Source organism: Rhineura floridana, chromosome 17, assembly GCF_030035675.1.
Source record: "Rhineura floridana isolate rRhiFlo1 chromosome 17, rRhiFlo1.hap2, whole genome shotgun sequence".
Classification (NCBI taxonomy): Eukaryota; Metazoa; Chordata; class Lepidosauria; order Squamata; family Rhineuridae; genus Rhineura; species Rhineura floridana.
Genome location: NC_084496.1, coordinates 2954690 through 2976588, shown reverse-complemented (window position 1 = coordinate 2976588; position 21899 = coordinate 2954690). Strand labels below are relative to the sequence as shown.

At 47.6% G+C, this 21899-nt stretch overlaps 1 protein-coding gene across 1 annotated transcript in view; it reads left to right on the top strand.

Annotated features, from left to right (window-relative positions):
- LMF1 (lipase maturation factor 1) overlaps positions 1–21899 on the top strand; it is a 169920-nt gene that overhangs the window by 115049 nt on the left and 32972 nt on the right. Inside the window, exon 6 of the mRNA XM_061599996.1 lies at positions 5408–5575. Coding sequence (XP_061455980.1) covers positions 5408–5575 — 168 coding nt within the window. The remainder of the gene's footprint in view (positions 1–5407; positions 5576–21899) is intronic.

Genomic DNA, 21899 nt, shown 5'->3' with positions numbered 1-21899 from the left:
TCTGTCACTTCTCCCACTTTTGCCTGTGGCCACGCCCACCACTGGCATGTGGCCCCCGGAAGCTTGCTCCAAAGGGAACGCGGCCCTTTGACTACCTCTGGGTTCAGAGCTGATGTGCCTTGGAATACCAGACATTGACGAAATTGGTGAAGGCTGTTGCCTTCATGTTTTGCTTGTAGGAGTCCTGGAGATAGCCAGCTAGTCACCGCTGCAAAGAAGATGCTAGCTTTGAATGGTCCAGGACGCCTCTTCTTGCATTCTTATCATTGGAGGGGAGGCAAGGGAAAGGTTGCGCCCCCTGCGCCTTGCTCTGATCGCTTTCTGTTGACTTCAATGACTTTGGCATGGATCGAACCTGTGATCTGGGTTATGTTAATTAATATGGGGGTGTCGGGCGGGTGAAGGACCTGGAGGTATGTGGAGCCATAATGTCCCTTATTCCATCCACGGTGACGGCAGCTGCCAACTCTTAAATATTTTGCAGAGATTCTGAACAAATAAATATCCTGAATGAGTCCATGGTTTTCTGGTGTAATTTTAGCTCAGCGCTTCCCCAGGAATGCCCAGAATAAATAGGTGATGTTTGCAACACGGCCTCTCTTTCTGTTCAGAGCGAGGGCTAGCAAGATTCTTTTTTCTGTGTGTGATGCTGTCGCTGTGTCAATAAATGGGGGTCTGGGGTGGCGTAGAACACACTGGAAATGTGGCTAGGGACACATTTATTCCCACCCCTGCCTCTTTCGCCATCAACAGGCCAGCAGCATACAAAACACTGCCTTCTGTCAAGTGTCTGTCTATCAATCTTCCGATACATTTTCTATATATTTGGACCATATGTTTTGTGTCGTTCTCATTAAGTTCTGGTCATTGACCGTAATAAAGACTGATTGACAACCATCTCCTTCTGCATATACGTTGTCTACAGCAGAAGTGGGAAACTTTTGGCTCTCCAGGTGCGGCTGAACTACAACTCAGCCTTAGCAAGTCTGGCCAGTGGCCAAGGATGCTGGGAACTGGGAGTTCAGCCACATCTGGAGGTCCAAAGGTTCCCCACGCCCGGTGTACAGAACCACCACATCTTCCTCATTCAAGCCACAATCTGTGGCTTCATCAACACAGGCACGTGATCCCCCTTATACTGAGTCAGACCATTGGTCCATCTAACTCAGTATTGTCTACACTGACTGGCAGCAGCTCCCCAAGATTTCAGGCAGAGGACATTCCCAGCCCTACCTGGAGATGCTGTCGGGGATTGAACCTGGGACCTTCTGCATGCAAAGCAGATGTTCTGCCACTGAGCTACGGCCGTTCCTGGGAGCTGCCGTTTACCAAGTCAGGCCGTTATTCCATCTTCAACTTTGGGTCCCCAGATGTTGTTGGACTACAACTCCCATCATCCCAAGCCAGTTTAGCTAATGGTTGGGGATAGCAGAAGGTGTAGTCTCAAAAACGTCTGAGGTTGAAGAGCATCGATCTAGTGCCGTATTGGGTAAATTGACTCTCTGCAGGGCTTCAGAGAGGGGATTTCCCCAGCCCTAGCTACAGACGCTGCAGTAGATGGAGCCTGGGACCACCTGCATGCAAAGCCTGTGCTCTCTGGTCCCTTCCCCCAAAACTCAGGAACCGCTCGTGCTTTTTACAAGGCATACTCTGAAAATGTGTCTTTCACAGTAGAAAGGCAATTGCATAGACAAATAGAGGAGAGTTTTCTATGGTATTTTGAAGTTGACTAAATTCCCCCACTTCTCCATCACTTTTAGGTGTTTTTTTTTTAAAAAAACCCTATTATTTAATAAAACAGAGCAGTCATGTGGGACGTAGCGGACACCGTCCAGCAGACATTAAGCACTTTTAAATCTCATTGAGAGTTCAACTGCTTTCACACGTGGGGCTAGTAGCGCTAGTTTAACGGATTAAAATGGTAGCATTTCTGTCCCGATTTCTAAAATCCCTTTCACACTGCAGTACCTCTTGCAATAAGGAACAGCAGCTTTTCAGCCGATATAGCGGCATTTCACGCAACTGTCTTTCACACAGCTTGTTTTCGTCCCTCACCCATGCGCACTGTTCCCCACTGTGTAGGAGGTCTAAGATCTTGTCCCGTCGCCATGCAAGCCCTCTCCCTTTAGGATCTGACTTTTTAAATTGTTTTAGTTGTATCAAGACGGGGGTGTGTGTGTGAAATGCTACCGCTATCTGCGCTGATGCTGGAATACCGGTACAACGTTCGTCAGGCAAAAAACCCAAAAAACCCCTGCGCGACTAAAGGGCGTGAACGCACTGCATGCTGGGATGCCTGTCACGCGAGTGGCAGCAGCTAGCGAAACACTCCTGCGATCTTCCGGGTTCCCAGCCTTGCTAACAGATTATTTCTGGTATCATTTATTGCGGAAATTAGCGCTACACTTGCACTACATTCCACCAGAATTCCAGAGCTACCCGGTATGTCGTGTGAAAGCTCAAATATAATGCGCAAATTACCAGGTAAGAAATCATCAGAATAACAGAATAAAGTGCAGTGTGAAAGCACCCTTCATCAACATGGGAGGCGCATCTCCTATTGAAATCAGTGGGTGCTTATCTTCGGATGGATCATGCTCAATCTTCCCTCCCCAAATGCATGCATGCGTGTGTGATATATACACACACAAACACACATCTGAAATTTATTTCAGTCCTTGGGGAAAGTGGCACAGCACTATGCCTATAGCAAATTGCCAGCATTTTACAGCCACGCTGGCACCCAAGCCAAACGGAGACCTCCTTGGCTCCTTCAGCCATCTCAGCATGGTGGGCAGATTTTCTACGAATTGAGGATCGCCGTTGACCGCACTGGGGGCTGGGAGCCCTGCACAGCAAAAGCTTGTGGGGTAAGTTTTAAAAATAAAATAATAAAAGCTCTTTTGGGACGTAATTATTTTGATGTTTTATTACTGAAGAACTACTCCCGCCTTTCCTTCCTGAAACCCAAAATTTAGATCTCTGTGGGCTTTCATTGAGGCATAAGAGTTTTGTATTTATTTACTGGTTTTTTCCTTCAAAAATTGTGGGTGGAAAGGGAGGTGTTATTTAGTCCTTGCTACTCTATGTGCACAGAGACGGAGGCTGCATTGGTTTAATTGATTAGAGCCCTTTTAGACCAGGGAAGGGGAATCTGCAGCCCTCCATATATTGTTGGATTCCAACTCGCCAAGGTTCTCCATCCCTGATTAAAACAACAGCCAGTGTGGTGTAGTGGTTAGAGTGTTGGACTAGGACCTGGGAGACCAAAGTTTGAATCCCCATTCAGCCACTCGGCTGCTGTTGTGGAGTTTTCTAATACACACTGTTTTTTCTTATCTGTCGGGTGTAAGATTTAACCAACATACAACTGATGTATATTGCAAGCCCATCGTATCTTGCCCAGCATGAGTGAGAGTTGCTTCCCTCCCACACTCCCTTTTTAAAAGAAAAATAGATTTGCTACCCATTTTGGAATCAAGACAGAAAAAGCTTCAGCCCAGCCTCACTCTGAGGTTCGACCTCCAGACTAACTCAAACCAGCTCCTGCCCATGGGAGGGCCTCTAGAAACCTATCAGTTTTCTGACCCCGGATGCAGGAATCCCCTGACCTCCTGCCCCCTTGGTGTAGGGGCTTGGCAAGGCTCCGTGACCCCTTGGCTTGCTCCATCCTGCCCCAGTGTCAGCGGAAGGAAGGATGCGGTCTTCTGTCCCGAGGGGATTCCAGCCAGCTCTGAAAACCATATCAAGCAACAGTATGATTAATACCAGCTTTACTAATAAGGAATTGCATTTGTTACAGAGTTTGGCAGCAGCAGCAAGCACGATTCCTCAGCGCAGTGTCATCTTATTCTCCTCGCACTGTTTGTATTTTTGATTTTTTTTTATTGTTGTGGTTGTTTTAGCTGCAAACAAATTAAAGATGTGTTGCGTCTCCTTCAATTATCGTCGGCCTTCCAAGCTGTCTCTTGTGTTGCTGTCAGGATTTTTTCTTTTTTTAAAACACAAATGGCAATGAATAGCTCCTGTGTTAGATGCGCTAAGATGAATTGCTCTCAACTTCTCGTTATTTGCTTGTTTTTAATTGCTCTGCTCTTTTCCAATGCTGGGTGATTCATGTTAAGAGCTCTTGATTTGAAGCCAGATTACATATCTGTAATGTTTACTTCTAGTCTCTGAAAGCAAAGACCTGAAAGCAAAGAGGTGGCCTATAAACCCAAGGAAGTGTGTGTGTGTGAATGGGATACCCTCCTGGTTTGCTACTTAGCCATGCTGAGACCACCTTCCTTCACTCAGCTGCCTCAAATGGCTCACTGCAAACAGTTTATAGGCCAGTGGGCTCCCAGTTGGACTCCTGGCTGGTTCTGACTCCCAAAGGGGCATTATATGGACCCCTCTTTCATTTAAAGAGCTTGTTTTCTTGTGTGTTTTAATTACGAGTGGATATTTTAGAATTGATTTTATACTTGTAAACTGCTTAGAAGCCGTTTTTGGCATGTAAGTAGTATATAAATTTGATGATGATGATGGTGGTGTGGCCTTCTCTCTCATTTCTGGTACCTGTCCCTTGAAAAGGGGTCCTGGTGCATCACGGGAGAGAGAAGCACCAACTAACTACTGGGCCAAGTTCAAGGTGTTGGTACAAACATATAAGGCCTTATCCAGCTCAGGACCAGGATACTCAGGAGACCGCCATATCCTTTCGAAACCCAGTCTGTGGAGAGCTTCTCCTGCAAGTTGCAAAGATACCAGAAACCTGCTGCACAGTCACTCCAGGACACGACAGGCACCTGCTGTCAGCACTTTGATCCAACTTTGGTTCCAGGGTGGTTTAACAGTCAGGCCCTTTTTCCCAGGGAAGTCTGGGAGTTGCAGCTGTGAGGGAAATAGGGCTGTCCTCTAACAACTCTTAGCACCCTTCACAAACTGCAACTCCCAGGATTTTTGGGGACAAGAAGCCATAACTGTTTAAAGTGGTGTAATAGTGTTTTAAATGTATAGTGCAGAATGGGGCCAAGGTCTCTGCCATGGGGGCCCGCTTTGTATTGTTTTTACATTCCTCTGCTGTTATTTTCTGTGTTGTCTTTAAGCTGTTCTTAGAGTCCGGAGTTGTACGAGCCACAAACCTGAACGTACAAGATCTGAACAGGGTGGTTCATGACAGATGCTTTTGGAGGTCGCTGATTCAGAGGGTCACCATAAGTTGTAATCGACTTGAAGGCACACAACAACAACATTGTGCTTTGTACGTTGCTTTGAGATACGGGTGTGGCAGGCTGACAACCACAACGGCGACTGACTAATCATGGGATAAGCAGTGTGAGTGGCTGGTTGTGGCGGGCGATCCTCCTCCGCCTCCCTCCTTGGCTGATGCGTGCCCTTCTTCTCTTTTTTTTGCCTCTTCCAGACGCAGCCTGTGCCAAACCCTGTGGCCTATTACATGCACCGCTCGCCATGGTGGTTCCATCAGTTCGAGACGCTCTTCAACCACGTCATTGAGCTGGCTGTGCCCTTCCTCGTCTTTCTTGGCCGGCGCCTGTGCATCGTGCACGGGGTTCTGCAGATTCTCTTCCAGGTGAGAGGTCAGCTTGTGGACTTTGAAAGCTATGATTTATTCGGGGAAAATACATTGCCGTTCTTGCCACTGGTTCCCTCAGCTTTGTATTTTTAATTTTTTTATATTAAAAAAAAAAGCCAAATGCCTAGTACCAGGGTGGGGAACTGCAGGCCCAGCAGCCTAATGTTCCGCCCCCCTCCTGAGCCTTTTGATCTGGCCCTCAGGACTCTCACCAGGCACGTCCGTGCCCAGGCCGCACCCTTCCACAGCTCTGGTCCTCACCCTCCTGGAGTGCTTTCGGCTGGCTGGAATGTGTCCATTGAGCAGGGGTTGGACTTGATGGCCTTATAGGTCCCTTCCAACTCGACTATTCTGTGATTCTGTGTTCTTGAAGTGGGATGATGCCTCTTCCTTACCTGGATAGAGGATGGGAAAGGTGTGTGTGGTTGTATAGAATCCTCCCTGAATTTGACCTGCCTGTAATGTAGCCTCCTGTACAAAGGTAGGGGTCGTGTTTGTGTCTCCGCCCACTTTTGTCTGTGGAACTGCCTGCCAATGGAAGGCTGCCCTTGAGGGAATACGGCCCTCAGGCTAAAGAAGGCTCCCCTCTCCTGGTCTAGTATGACAGTACTACAATTTCAAAGAGTACCAGATAGAGTTGGAGGGTTTCTTTGTTTGGCCTGCAATCTGTGCCCACCCCCCATTTCGTTTTAATGGCCCTGCAGTTCAACTCCCATCAGCCCCAGTCATCGTAGCCATTCTGAACTACAACGCCCATCAGCCCCAGGCAATGTGGCTGTTTTGGACTTCATCTCCCATCAGCCCCAGCCAGCACAGTTGTATGATGATGAGGCTGATGGGAGTTGTAGTCCAAAACTTCTGGGAGGGGGATCAGGTTGGAGAAGGCTGGTCTACTGTGACTGGCAAAAGCTTTTCAAGGTGCCAGAGAGACAGAGGCCTTGGCTAGCTCTGTTACCATATGATTCCTCAAAGTGGAGATTCCAATGGCCAAAGCTGGAGCCTTTTTTCTCCTCGTATGCTTGTTAGTTTGAAACTAAAAGATTCCATCGGCCTATAGCATGAAGATGTCCTCTGTCTATTCAGTCAGCAAAATAAGCTCAACAATTTTCCAGGAACAAATCCCTTAGCCTGCAGTCCAACGACTTGTTTTCTGCAGTGGGGAGGAGGGAATTTCACAAGAGCTCACCAAGTAGCCACTGGATTCCAGAAAAGGAAATTATGTACAATAACTGACTCATAATGAGCTATTGTTAAACAGATTCCTCTTATTGCCCTTTAATTGATATTTTATGGACAGTTTGCAATTACTGACTTTCTTTCCCAAAGGAGTCTAAATGAGAACAAATCCTAGCGTAATACGTCACTCTTTTGCAGTTAAAGGATTTTAACAGGCGCACACAGACTTCTTTTTATTTAATATTTACTGTTCTTTCCTTCATTCAAAATAAATTTTATTGACAATACTCCTGCTCTGCAAAGGAAGCAGTAAAGTTTAATGTCGATATCCCACTTAACTCTGCTTTTCAAGATTTTAATTGACATTACACGCAAGGTTTTATTAGACATTTTTATAATTGTTATTGGAGTCATGGTGGCTGGGGTGTGTTAAACTACATTTTTCCAGATTAGCCACCAGGCCAAGAGAAAATTTGCTGCGTCGGAGCTCCTGTTCCCCCCTCTCCCAAATTAGGAGTGGGGAGCGTGGCTTTTTTTCCTGACTGCAGTGAGATTTGTCATGTGAAGCAAGTTTTAAGGGGAAATGTCTGTGCTTCCAATTCTAAGGACTTAACCATTCCACTGCTTTCCAGTTTTCAACTGCAAATCCGCCTTCCACCCCATCTCTTCACCAGAGGCAAGCATGAATTTGGAATCCCCTGGTCATCGCCGAATGACTAGTTCAAGCAAAAGGAAATTCTTAAATCAGATTTTCCGAGGGTCACGTTGGGATGTGCTCCTCCGTGAGATGAGAAAATGCCCAATCCCATTTGGTGTCTGTTGGGCAAGATTGTTTTTCAGGCTTCCTGCGCATGGCAAGTTTCCAGTGGGGCCCTCAGTGTTACGGTCCTGCTGTGTGAAGTGAAGATCTCTCAGATAACTTTTTGTTCCGAATGAGCCATTTCCATGGTGTTCTTGTGAGCGGGACAAGGGAGTGGTAACTTGTGGTGGCTGATGCCCATTAGTGCGGGGAGCCTTTGGCCCTACAAATGTTGCTGAACTACAACTCCCATCAGCCCGTCTTAATTCAGCAACATCTGGAGGGCCAAAGGCTCCCCGCACCTTATCTACAGGAGGAGCAGAGATTTTCCAGTATGAGGCAGAGCTCTGCCAACTACAGCCAGGTGCAAAAGGCATACAGTTAGCATGAAAGAACAGGGTGCCTCTGAGAACCATGCTGAACTCTAGGAATTTTTCTTCTTCTCAGTACCGGAATGTAACTGAGGTCACAAAAAGCCCAGTCCTGGTTAGCTGTCTTCATTTCAGCAGCCGAATTTAGGTGTAGAAAGTGTGGCATTGCTGCTGTTAAACAATTTGGAGTCAGAAACCCTTGCTAATCTACAGGAAGTCGACCAGAAGTCTGCCAATAGACGTTGTGCTACCTTTCCCCCACCCGTACTCTACGATCATGACCATTTTGCGTCGTCATTTGATTTGCTTATGAGAGCGCCAAGAGCATTTTAAGTTTCCCACCACCATGGGGGAGTGTGTTGCTCTGCCCCCCAGGCCAGTCAGTATTGGGGCCAGGGGGGGTTGGTGGGAGGGAACCAGCCTCTTGCCATCTCCCTGGCAAGATTTCTGTTTCGCCCATGAGCCTCCTCTTGCCTACACTCTTATCCCACTCTTGCAAGTTGCCTCTTGTGAAAAAACACACAGGCTCACATCAAAAGGGTATCAAAAGCTGCTACTGAAAGAATTGCACTGGCTACCAATGTGCTACTGGACGGACTAAGCTAATATTAGTATACAAAGCCCTATACGGCTTGGGAGTAGGATGCGTAAAAGATCGTCTCACCCCCTACACACCCAAGCAATCCCTGTGTTCTGCAGGAGAGGGCATCCTGAAGATTCCGGCCTATCAGGAAGTCCGTTCCTCACCGTGTCGGAACTGGTCCTTTCGTGTGGTGGCACCTTCCCTTTGGCACTCTCTCCCGCTGCATATCAGTGCCTTTTTGCTGCCTGCTAAAGATTATTCCTCTTTCAACAAGCCATCTAAAATCTGGTATCTTTCTTGGAATTGAGTTCATTTTATGTGTGTGTTGTTATTTTAAACTGTTTTTATATTTTAATTGTTTTTTAGTGTGTGTGTGTTTTAACTGTTTCTTATTTATATAGGTAACTGTTTCGTGTATGGTATTCTCTTGTAAATCACTTTGGAATGCCTCATGGCTAGCAGTTCACACACTTATTATTATTATTGTTGTTGTTGTTATTGTTATTATTGTTATTGTTATTGTTATTAAAGTAATAGTTGTCTTTTCACAATCATATTTCCCAGTGCATGGTCAGGACAGAAATGAGGGGGAAAGTATGCTCCACTCAACACCCCCAGCAGTGTCGCCTTGGCAACCTCGGCAAAGGGCTCCTGATCCACTAGCACAGCTGCCTCCTCGCCTGCCAAAAGGCCAGGTGCATCTGCTAGACGTGGCTGGCATGCCGGCCTGTCCTTAGCCTACAGCCTCTCATTTATTTCTTCAGCACTGACAGCTCAGGGGAAAGTGGAGGGAAAAAGAAAGTGGATCTTTTTAAAAATAAAGTGAAACCCCCGTTTCACTTTTACTGGATTTAAATGCAGTTCAGAATAAAAACTTGCTAGATATTGAAGGGGTAGGTGGGAAAGCGACCCTTTAACACTTGCAGCTTGGGGGGGGGGGAAAGGCAGATTTCGGCAAGTCCTTGCAAAGGAGAGATTCCCAAAGGAGTCTCCTGTTAATCCGTTGGAGTAAAACCTAGCAAGAGCCTTGTGGCTCCTCCAACATTGGCAGATTTGCCGTGGCTTAAACTTCCGTGGGCATGCAGGTGGCAAAATGGGCTCTAGCCTCTGGAAGCTTCAGGGCCAAACTAACTGTGTTAATCTTTAAAATGCCAGCCAAGGCTCTGCTTGCTTTTGGTGGAAGTTAATCAGTTGCCCTATAAAAGAACACTTTTTTGCAATGTCTTAGCAGTGGACAAATGTGCCAGTTTATCTTTCTCTCAGCATCTCTTTTTTTAATCAGTTGTGTGTGTGTGTGTGTGTGTGTTATTTTCACAAATAAATGCACATTTATGCACATTTCCCCCTAATACACATGTTTTTTGGTGGGTGAACTGCATCATAACATCCAGGGAAGTCTGGATTTCGAAGAATAGGCTCATTTCAGTTCGCTTACCGTTTCAGTGTGTGTGAATTATGTAGGTTTGCGTTAATTAATTATTGTTTGTTTATTTGTTGCATTTATATCTCGCAATTCTGCCAAGGCCCTCGAGGTAGTTTACAATTTTAAATCAGAATGCCCTGGGCTCCTGCTGGGAGGAAAGGCAGGATATCAATCAATCAAATAAATAAATAAATAAACAGAACGCTGCAGACTGAACTGAAACTCTCCCTGCTCCTTAGTCTTGCTGCTGAGTTTAGCCATTGAACGAGGAGTGTGTACATCTATGACTAGAAGACATATTGTTAGACATATTTTGAATACCTACCTGAAGCATATTAACCGTTTGGTTTTGTGTTGGATTTTGCATGCTTTGCAGATTGCTAGTTGGGGGGGGGGTTAAAATTGCAAGAGGAAACTTGCCCCTTTAGCTGCAGACATTGTCAAGGTATGGCGGCCTATGGCTGTGCAGTTTCCAAGCGTCTTTCCTGCGGGTCGCGTTTATATATGTCACCCCATGAGTGCAGTAGAAGGGCTGGGCTGGAAGTGGGTGGCTTCATAACATAAGATAGGAACATAACATAACAAGAGCCTGCTGGATCAGGCCAGTGGGCCATCTAGTCCAGCGTCCTGTTCTCACAGTTGCCAACCAGATACTGCAAAGGGAAGCCTGCAAGCAGGACCTGAGCGCAAGAGCACTCTCCCCCAGCTGAGGATCCCAGCAACCGGTATTCAGAAGCATGCTGCCTCCAACTATGGAGCATAGCCATTGTGGCTAGTAGCCATTGATAGCCTTCTTATCCTCCAAGGACTTGTCCAATCCTCTTTGAAAGCCATCCAAGTCGGTGGCCACCCCGCCTCTTGCAGGAGTGAATTCCACAGTTCGACTCCGCACTGGGTAAGGAAATGCTTTCTTTGGTCTGTCCTGAAACTTCTGCTCCACGATTCCCTCTCCGCCCGGCCTGTGATTTCCAAGGTTCCTGGCAGAGCTCCTGTGCCAGGCGTCAGATCTGCAAGAAGAGCGTGGGCAGCACCCAAGAGCTCTTTCCTCAGGCCGTGGAGAGCCGTGCCACACATGCTACTCCAACACGGCCAAGTTCTACAGGAGACGGTGGAACCGGCATGTGAGAGGCCTCGCAGGCTGCACCAACTGGGAAAGCAGTGGGCAGCTGCTCTGCAAAGCTTCCCCTTCCCTTCTCTGGCAGCCCCCTTGCACAGAGACCAGCCTTGCACAGAGGCTACAGTTCCAAAGTTGCTCCTTCACAGGGGATGCCCATCAACATTTGTACCCGGCTGCTTCAGGCCCATCGACGCCGGTTGTTGAGTCTGGTGAGGAAGGGCCATTTTTCAGACGGGCAGAGCTGATGTCATTTGCTCCTCCAGGGCATGTTTGCAGGGCAGGGGTGTGGGAGACTCCCTTGGCTCTCTGCCTCTCCTAGTCCCTCCCAAGGGTGGAGGGTAGCTGTCTCCACTCCAGCTCTCTTGAACTTGCCAAGCTGCTCTGTCGAGGCCAAGAGCTTTGGGTACGAGAAGTTGGGAAGCCTTGCCAAGCTTGCTAAGTTACTGGAAGGCAAAGGCCGTGCTGCCTCCGTCGCTGCTGACTGCAGCTGAGATTCGAGGGCAAGGGGGCTGCTAGATGCCCTTTTCCAGACCCGCGTGCGGCATGTTGGATCTCGGGATCCCTGAGGTCAACAGGGAGACGTTCCTGGCTCTGTTTTGACCAGACAGCGATGGAAGGCCAGGCTACTGGTCCCAATTCCAGGCCCGACCAATTCAGATTCGTAGCACTGGCCACGTTCCAAGGCCACTGTGGCATAGCCCTCTTTCAAGGTGGACTCTGATGCACAAACAGTTCCGGGTTAAATTGCTGAGGCTGCATCCCAGCGCCAGGCCATCTGCTTGCTGGATCAAGCCCCAGACGCCCAGAACCCTAAAAAGTTGATGCTTAACACATCCCACCCCCAAAGCCAACCAGCCAGTTGGTAATCCAGTGGACTTCCTTGGGCGTCTTTCCATGGCTGTACCAGAAGAGCTGCCACCTTCATTGGTCCAAGGGCCTCTTCTAAAGATCTCTCACTGTGACTTAAGCATTGAACGCAACTTTAAATGGGAACCTTGGCCTTGGTAACCCTTTAGGTATCTGTATCTTTGGCCCTCCAGATGACCAACAATGACTCCCATCAGCCCCAGCCAGAACAGCCAATGGCCAGGGATGATGTTCTACTGCAGTATGGCGGTAGTAGTTGTACCCAGTATTAGTCATACTCATGGTAGAGCTATTCAAATTAAAGGAAAACTTGGCTAGATTAATTTCAGTGAGTCGACTCGCAGTATAACTTGGTTAACTACCATCCAGTACTAATAATACTTGTGTCTCAGCCCCTGAATCTGTGCACCATACTACCACCAAGAGTCTTCCAGTTCGGGAAGCAATAAACTCCTGCCGGCTTTTCAGCTTGGCTTTGAGCCAAGATGGCCAAGTCTCTGCAAATCGGCCAGTGGGCTTCTGCCCTCTCTCTTCAAGGGGTGCCTGGATTTGACTTTGGGGGCATCATAGCCCTCATGCCTGGGTTGTGTTTCGACCAGCGTTCCGAAGATGCAACAGCGAGCCCTTGGTGCCTGTGTTGAGCACTCTGTTCCAAATTACACATGGCCGCCTTCCACAGCTTTGTTCCAAGCGCCTTCGTAGCTCAGGCAGCCCATCCCCCCCTCGTTCTGTTTAATTTTGTAAAAAATGAGGCTACAGCATGGGACAGAGCCTGGCCGCACTGGAGTGCTTCAGACTGCAGATGCAGCAGTCAAATATTTGAATGTTCCCCTGCACTTATTTATTACATTTCTACCCCACCTTTCTATTTTCATGAAAGAACCCCAAGGCAGCTTACATGTGGTTCCCAAGCGGTCTCCCATCCAGGCACTGACCAGACCTGACCCTGCTTAGCTTCAGCAGGGAGCTGGCCTCAGGTGCCTTCAGACCTTACAGATACACCCTATTCTCTACCACATTGAATATGGGCACATCAAGGAGACCTGACTTGCTGGCGTTCTGTGTTTATCCATCTCCATCACGTGCGCGCTTTCCACGTGAAAGGGCCTGCAGGTTCCCCCTCTGTCTGTAACAGAGCACGTGCTTTGCCCTCTGAAAGCCATCCTGAGCGTCTCCAGCGAAAAGGATCTTAGCTAGCAGTACTGGAGAGAGAATTCTGCATGAGAAGAATACACACTGCCTCTTCTGGGAAACCCACAAGCGCAAGGACAACTCTCTTCTCCTACAGCGTGTACGGGGAACCCCCCTAGCTGCTGCTATTTGTTTCTCAATGTTTATTAGTATTTATTTAAAAAGTAAGAGCCCTGCCAGATCAGGCCAAAGGGGGCCCATCCAGTCCAGCATCCTATTCTCGTGGGGGCCAACCAGATGCCCCAAAGGAAGCCCCAAAGGAAAGAATCTGGGGGGGGGAAACCCAAGGGTGACAATGGGTTGAGAGGGAAACTGAGGCAAGCAGTTCCTCCACCACCACTACCACAAGACCCCACTGGTAAATTTAAAGTAGATACAATGCTGGAAGGGCCAGAGCCCCAATCGGCGTGCAGATCACCCCTGCCTGGTCATTTGGGCGATCATTTCGTGAGCATAGAGGAGTCGATAACCAACTCCTCAGCTGATCTACCTGGGGGGCGGTGTCTCTCCCTGTGTATGTTGTGTGTGCATGTGAGACAATGTGGGGTGCAGCCCTCTGGCAGTTAGCCAAAGGTGGCTGGGTCCTTCGGATCAAAAGAAGGCGAGCTACCTCTGTCCTAGAGGCCTTGGATCCAACGAAGGGATCTCAGTGCCTCTGCATCGAATGGTAGACTTAATTCATTGCCCCTGTGATTTCCCCCATTTTCTTCACCTTAAGATGGGTGAAACATTTTAGGTGACCAGAACTCATGCTGAAGAAAGCACAGATAGTTGTGCATAGTCATGCAGAGCATTACTTCACTCCTTTTTCCACGGTAATGTGCAGTGTTTCTGCCTCTTTCCCCTGCTTTTGAACATTGCTGCTTTTGAATCTTCACAAACATTACCTCTGCTGTCGCAGGCAACATTACTCTGAATACCAGTTGCTGGAAACCCACTCCAGGAGGGGAGAGTTGCTCTTGCTGTCAGGTCCTACTCGTGGGCTTCCCAGGAGAGGCCTCTGGTTGGCCACTGTGAGAACAGGATGCTGGACTAGGTAGGCCCCCTTTGCCCTGGTCAGCAAGGGTCTTCTTCTGTTCAGTGCATGGAACCCTCCGGGTAAATCCCTAAAGAGGTATCTAACACAGCTTGCCTTTGTTCATCATGGCAGTGCAGACTGGTATAAATTTGCCAACAAGTGGGTTATATTTTGCGTCAGTCAAGGCTCTCCTGTTGGCCAAATGAGCACATTTAATTAGCTTCTGGTTCAGAGGTCTCTTCTCCCTCCACACCATCCCTAATTTATTTTTCAATCATTTAAAAACGTCTCCCCGAACTGGTGCCATAAACTCTATTTTGACTGTGGCTGCGACAACCCCTTTGGGCGTCATTCAAATTCTACTGAACTCCCCCTCCCCCCCCCCCCGCCCTGCAAGCTACCGTTGCTGGTTCCTCTCAGAATAAACCTGCCCCTGGCTTTTGACAAGTTCTAATGAAAAACAAATTGTTATATTACTTAAAAAAATAATTTGGAGGAAGCCTGAATTAGTTGTCGAGGTGGGAAAGTTTAGGCTACTTGAAAATAGAGTTTTGGGAAGGGGTATGTATTTTAAACCGTTAGGCTAGGCCAGTGTGCTCTCTGGAATAATATACAGGCTTGTTTGTCTCACTGCACACCTAGACGTGAATCATGCCTTTTTGATCATGACGTGAGCTTGATTAATTGGCAAGGGTCAAAGGGATGGTACCATTAGCCGTTCTGGAGAGGTGGAGTAGGGATTGCCTGGCACACTCAAACTTTGCTTTTGCACTGGTGAGAGGTACAATTAATCATATGGAAAGCCGCTTGGAAAATGAAAAAGAGCAACTCCCTTTTTTAAAAAAACAACAACACATCACAGTAAAATGTTTCTTTTGAAGAGGCTGTTCCAGAGCAGAACTTTCAGAAACTGGAAGGGATGCAGCTCAGTGGCAGGGCATCTGCCTTGCATGAAGAAGGTCCCCAGAGAATCGCTGCCAGTCAGTGTGCAGACAGTGCTGAGATAGATGGACCACTGGTCTGGCTCAGTATACGGCAGTTTCCTGGACTTCAGTGGCGGCTGGTGGCGCCACGTCAGTGGGGCAGTGGAATCCGCTCCACCACCTTGGACAGCGCCTTGGAAGTTTGGACTAAAGCCTGGAGTGGATTCCCCTGCCCCGCTGACATGGAGTCACCAGCCGCCGCCGCTGGATTTCTTTGGGGTGTGTGATAGGCTGGATGAGGAACTCTCTCAAGCATCCTCACATGTGTACATTTTCAAAGGGCTTAGTTATGAGTTGGTAGCTCCCTGTTTCCTCTGAACAGGAGCATCTGTTTGCCTGAGTGGACAAACAAGGTTGAGGAAAAGAGTTATTAGGTCCTGCTGACATCATCATCATCATCATAATAATAATAATAATAAAATTTTATTTTTAGGCCGCCTATCTGGCTGAATGAACAGCCACTCTAGGCGGTGTACATAATTAAAATTTAAAATACACATATAAATACAATTATAACATATTCAATTTACCCACACCTGTACACTGTAGAATTAAAATTAACCAGGGATTCTGTATGCCCGCTGAAAGAGCCATGATTTTAGTCCTTGGTGGAAGCCTACCAAGGAGGGGACATGGCGTAGGTCATATGGCAGAGAGTTCCAGAGGGTGGGGGCCACAACCGAGAAGGCCCTCTCTCTGGTCCGCACCAGTCTAGCTGTTTTAACTGGTGGGACCGAGAGAAGGTCTTGAGAGGCTGATCAGTTGTGCCAGGATCATGATATGTTTGCATGCCTCAATAGTGGGGCTCAGTTAAGTGTGTGCTTTTGGGGGGGGGGAAGTCTTCCAATAAAGCCATTGAGATGTACCCGGCTAAGTCCTACTCAAGAGTAGTAGTTGCTTTTATTTATTATTGTGCACCGCCTCGATTACCAGACGGGGGTCTAATAAACAGATTTAATGAATCCATCAAAGTTGGTGCATTATGCTGATACAGTGGAGCAGCACCTTTTCCTAAATTATCCCCCTTTTGAACAACAAGGTTAGCTTTATTTAGATTTCAGTTTAGCCAAATTGTGTCCTTTTTCGCCTCCTGTAGAGAGAGCCGGGGTGATGGTATTTTCCCTCCCACGTGGAAAACATGATACCAGAGCGTGCATCAAAGATCTGGTAGTCAAGGCATTGCAGGAAAAACGTCTGCCAGAAAACTGCTTTCTTCTGACTGCTCAGTGTAAATGATACCCCAAAAGAGGACTAACTTCAGAGGCTCTGTTCCCTGTAGGGCTCTAAAAATTAATCAGGTATATAAACACCTCTTGTCTGACGTCTGACTGGTCTGGGTGAAATAAGTGTCTGTAACACAGACTTCCTGTATGGCCCGCATCCTCTACAGTATAGATGCACAACCTTAGCTTGAACCCCACCGTGGGACAAAAACGCATCATAGTATGATATCCAGCAAAGTGGATAGCAACTTGCAGGTGGAACAGAAACTTCAAAAGGCCCACTAGGAAGTCTTTGGAAGCAGGGAACTTCAAAAAAATGTAAATGTACTGCCTTCAAGTCGATTCCGACTTATGGCGACCCATGAATAGGGTTTTCATGAGGCTGAGAGGCAGTGACTGGCCCAAGGTCACCCAGGGAGCTTCATGGCTATGTGGGGATTCGAACCCTGGTCTCCCAGGTTGTAGTCCAACACCTTAACCACTACACCACACTGGCTCTCAGGGAACTTAAAACCTTACTGATTATCTTGAAAGGCCAGTGCATAAATCAGCCGTCGCCAACCCGGTGCCCTCCAGATGGTTAGGACTACAGTTCCCATCAGCCCCAGCCAGCGTGGCTGTTTGGAAGTTCTGAATCACACCTGCAGGGCATCAGATTGGCAAAGGCTGGGAGGTAAATGGATGACACAACTGAGTCGCTAACTCTGTGCGGTTCCCAAATGAGTGGGTTGCAAGGAGTGTGCCTTAAAAAATTAGTTAGCTAATAACACCTAGCAATTATTTATATTGCACTTGGGGGGTGTTCACAGCACTTTATCTTGATCATCATTGCACCAGATGTGATTTTTTTTTAAAAAAAGGACGAGAAGATGCTTTGGGCTGGTTGCTTTGGTAGGACCCTGGAGCTCTGCTGCTCCGAAAGCATCAACTGCTGTGTTTATCATGTTTATGCTCAGCCTTAAAGCTCCACCTATGATCCCCCATATGTGTCCTGTGCAAGGCTGCAGTAAATTAAAAATGCTGCAGGGAATTTTACAGAAAACACTTCCTCTTCCTTCTTGGCTGACCTCGCAACATCTGGACTCCGTGTCCCTCGTGGGCCACTGAGCGTTTTGCCCTGTGAGTGCTCCTCTCTTTTCTTCCCAAGCCGCCTTGCGTTCCCCTCCCTCCTTATTGACTTGTGCCTGCTTTCAGTTTGTCTGGCAGAACCCTGGGAGGGGGAAGCTCTGGCCTTCCGGATATTGTTGGACTCCGACTCCCAGGGGTCCCAAACTACCAGCCACTGATCAGGGTAATGGAAACAGAAGTATGGCAAGCTCTGGAGAGCCAGAGGTTCCCCATCCCAGCAGTAGACCCGGGGGTGGTTTTGCACATGGAATGCTCTAAAACAAATGCTGCCACCCTTTCTCACTGATGAACACACACATCATGTCTCACTTTATTAACGATGGCTCACCCAGACTCTTGATCTGTGTTTTTCTGAGTGCGGTTTTCTTGATTGTTTTGTAAACCCTTTTAAAAATATATATTGCTTCCTTTTTTAAAAAAAACAACCACCACCAACTTGGATCTGAGAACCAAGAGGGTGGGCGGTGAGGCTGGGGGCAAAGTGACAGAAATGCAGAACAGACGAGAAAAGGAAAATGGGGAAGGTCAACAAGCAAGTTTATAGATGCTTTCAAAGTGACCGGGACTACTTTTTCCTAAACAGGATCATTTTTTGTATCTCCCAAATGATTAGTTGTTTTGTTTTCTCATTCGCATAACTGTTTCATCTTTAAATGGGGCCTGCCCAAGGTGTCTTCCTGAAGAACAGCACGCATTTTTAAACGTGGCCAGCCCAGGATATTTTGATGCAGAACCTCACACCACCCACCCAAGGACTAGGTGTACAGCTTCCAAGCCTGGCCAAGTTATTTTGGTACCTGAGACAGGCAATCCCACATGCGACTCTCCCCCACACTGGCAATAAAAAAAACATATGCAATCATTAAATAACTATCAATTTCCTGCCATTCCGTGTCATCATGGGAAATCAGCTGGTCAAGATGGCCTAATGATGGGGCCGGCCCTGAGTTGCAGCTAGCATCTTCATGACAACAGAACCATGCCACCTAAAAATAGCTGTTGGTCATTGATTTCTCAGTGGAACCTCCATGTTCAAAAGCAGCATGGCTGTAAATACCCTAACAAGACTTGCTTGTGGGTTACCCAGAGGCACCTGGCTGGTATCAGTTGGAAACGGGACAATGGGCAAGTTGGACCTTAAGTCTGATCCAGAAAGGCACATAGACTGTGCGTACTAGAAAGGGTCAGGCATCTGTAGGGCAGTGTTGGCAGCTAGATGGCTATTAGCCATGACAGCCCAATAGCCATCTCCATTTTCAGAGGCATGACACCCCTGAATTGCAGCTCCTGGGGTCAAAGAAAGAAGAATGGCAATCACCTTTCTGTCCTGGTTACCAGTTCCTTAGAGGTGCTTGGTTGGCCGCTCTTGAAAACAGCATGCTGAATTAGATGGACCCTCGCTCTGACCTAGCAAGGGATTTCTTACGTCAGATCCCCCCAGGAAAGGCCAAAATCCCAAACTCCGAAACAGACTTGCAATGAATAACAGACTTGCCTGGTAGCCCTAGGTGACCATGCAGGTGAGTTAATTGCCTTGTAGACTACATTTCATGCTATGAGAAGTGGACTCCTCCATGGCCAGCCTGGAAATGCAGGCTACTAGTCTTCTTAGCACACACTAGTAAAACAATGTGCAGGCTAGTCACTGTTGTAGGCTTCTTTATGAAGTTGGAGAGCTGAAGAGCTCTTTTTTAGGGGGGAAAAGAACTTGAAAAAGGAAATCCGAGGAGAAAAGTGTTATGTTTTGGCTCTGTTGGGGGGCAGGAGCCACACTGGTTGGTAACTTAAAAAAGTTTCCCTAAGCAGCATCAGCGTGTCAAGATGAGGACCCTGTGGACAGGCTGCACCCCTTCCGTCCCATTTCACAGGGATGCCGAGTCCAGTTTCTCATGCCAGAAATCTCTGCCTCACCAAGGCACCCTGCAGCCATGGCTCGAGGAGGGCTTGATTATGACAGATCTGGCCCTGGAACCAAAAGAATAGGTTGGACATCCCTTGCAGTACGTGGTTTTTACGCACGATGTGAGCTGGGTGCATTCCAAAATGCACAGGATGTTTGGAGTTTGTGTGATCTAAGGACATGCTGGTTTAACTGGACAAGTTGCTATCCCACTTGCAGATGGCTCAGAAGGGTGGGTCCTTATTTTCTTGTTCAGAAAGAAAAAAAGTATAGGGTGGGATGGAAGTATTTTGGGGACTTGAGGTAAGCACAGAAATCAACAGCAAAAGACAAAAGCTCTTTGAGGCTTATCATGAATGGGCCTAAGGAATGTTGTGTTGTCTCATTTCTCAGGTCAGAACCACACTGTACATCTCAAGCACTCTTCTACCGCTTTAACAGTTGTGGCTTCCCCCAGGGAATCCTGGGAATTGTTGTTTGCTAAGCGTTCAGGGAATTGGTGCTCTGGGAGGAGTCTCCTAATACCTCTCTCCTCAGGCCACGCCTCTCTACAGCCATGCTCTGCCTCCTCCTTGAGAGATTTGCATCCTTGAAATGTGATCATGTCTCTTGATTGCCTGGGTGGAGAGATATGGGGAGGAGCTTGTGGAAACCTCTGACTTTTGTGTTGTGAGAACGGTGTGAGGCTGGATTAGGTGAGCCCCCTTTGGCCAGCTGCAGCGCTCTACTTAGGTTGTTAAATTCTTTCAAAGGTAGGATTTACAGCCATTGATCTACCCCCTTCTGCATCTGGTCTCACCCACCACTGGTGTACGGACCCAAGAAAGCTCCTCCAGAAGCAATGTGGCCCTCAGACTGATGGAGGTTGCCCACTCTGCTGTCGACATGCACGTGACACCGAGTCTTAAAGCAGAGGTGTGGAAGCTCAGTGGCCCTCCAGATGTTGTTGGACTCCAACTCTCAGCAGTCAGCACAGCCAGTGCTCAGGGATGATGGGACCCTCCGGCAACATCTGGAGGGTCACAGGTTCCCCATCCCCATATGAAGGGATTTTTGCTTGGCATTGTCCAACAGCTGGACCTCCCTGAAATGTGAGGCTTCAGTCCAATCTGTGGCTCTTTTCCCACTGTCCCAAGGAGCTGTTTCAATTGCGACGGGAACATGGATGCCTCCTGGCTTCTCTCCCACCCTCAAATCAGTGCAATATTGCTCCGTTGGGGCCCATTTTGAACCTGGGCCACATTGGACTTGCTTCCAGTCCCGCTGGCACTTCTGCGTAAACATGCTGGTTTTACAAAATCCTTCAGGGTTCCTTTTAGCTGTCAAAACAATTTTGTTCTGCCCAATTGTATGGAAACCGCAGAAAACAATGTGTGTCCCGTGTTCTGAATATGCCGACTCTGGTGAAGGGAAAGCACAACAGAGCCAAGGTCTTCCAGCAGGGGACACTTCCCCTTTGATCCTCCTCAATCTGTCACACCTGGATATCATCACTGCGCATCTTGCGGATGATTCTTACATGCCGAATGCATGTATCGAAGAGGCTGGTGGCCTGCATTTGCCAGTTGGATAGGAACCAATTACTAGTGCTGTTAGGGAAGCCATAGAAGCTTTCTGTCTGAGATTAGCAACAAGTGGGGGGAGCGGGATGCTTTTCACCCAGACTCTTGCAATGGGGTGGGCGGGGGAGAGAGTTAAGCTACCCCTTCCCTCCTTATGCACTGTCCCTGCAAAAAATCACACCTCTACCATTGGTCCATGGGGGAGCTCCCTAATGTGGCACCCTTGAACACCATGCTGCCCTCCCACATGCCCCCTTGGTACCGTCAAGGCCATGTTGGCTTTTGTGGTGTTTGCCTACTTTTATTTATATATTTACTTACTTATTTTGGTCTGTGCTTTATGTTTCTTGGCGGGGGGTCTGAGCATCCTCAGATTTTTCCTCTGAGAAATGGGCATTTTGCAGTGCCCACGACACTTTCTTAGACTTCCAAATGTGCCCTCAGGCCTTCCTGTTGAACTTCCAGCACCTATTGGAGACTCCCCCCCCCCAAAAAAGCAGACATTTTAACTGAAATCTGATTTCATAATATTAACTGGCTTTTATCTAAATTATTTTGAGCTTTTTGTACACCGCTTGGAGACAATTGGAATTAAGCAGCGTATATAAATTGTCTAAATAAATGCATACATACATTTAAAAGGTTGGAGGAGCCCTGATCTCGTCCAAAATTGGACTGTGTTCAACTAAGTCCTACTCATAGACCCATTGAAATTAATGAACCTAAATTAGCATTTCTATTAACTTCAGTGGGCCTACTCTGAATAGGACTAGCACTGAGGTACCACCCATTGTCTCATCTGACAGGTAGGGATTCTACAGGAGCTCAGAGGCTGATCTTCCTTAGCACACTGCTTTCCATGGACCGCAAAAAAGACAAATAATTGGGTGTTAGAACAAATTAAACCAGAGCTGTCACTAGAAGCCAAAATGATGAAACTGAGGTTATCCTACTTTGGACACGTAATGAGAAGACCTGAT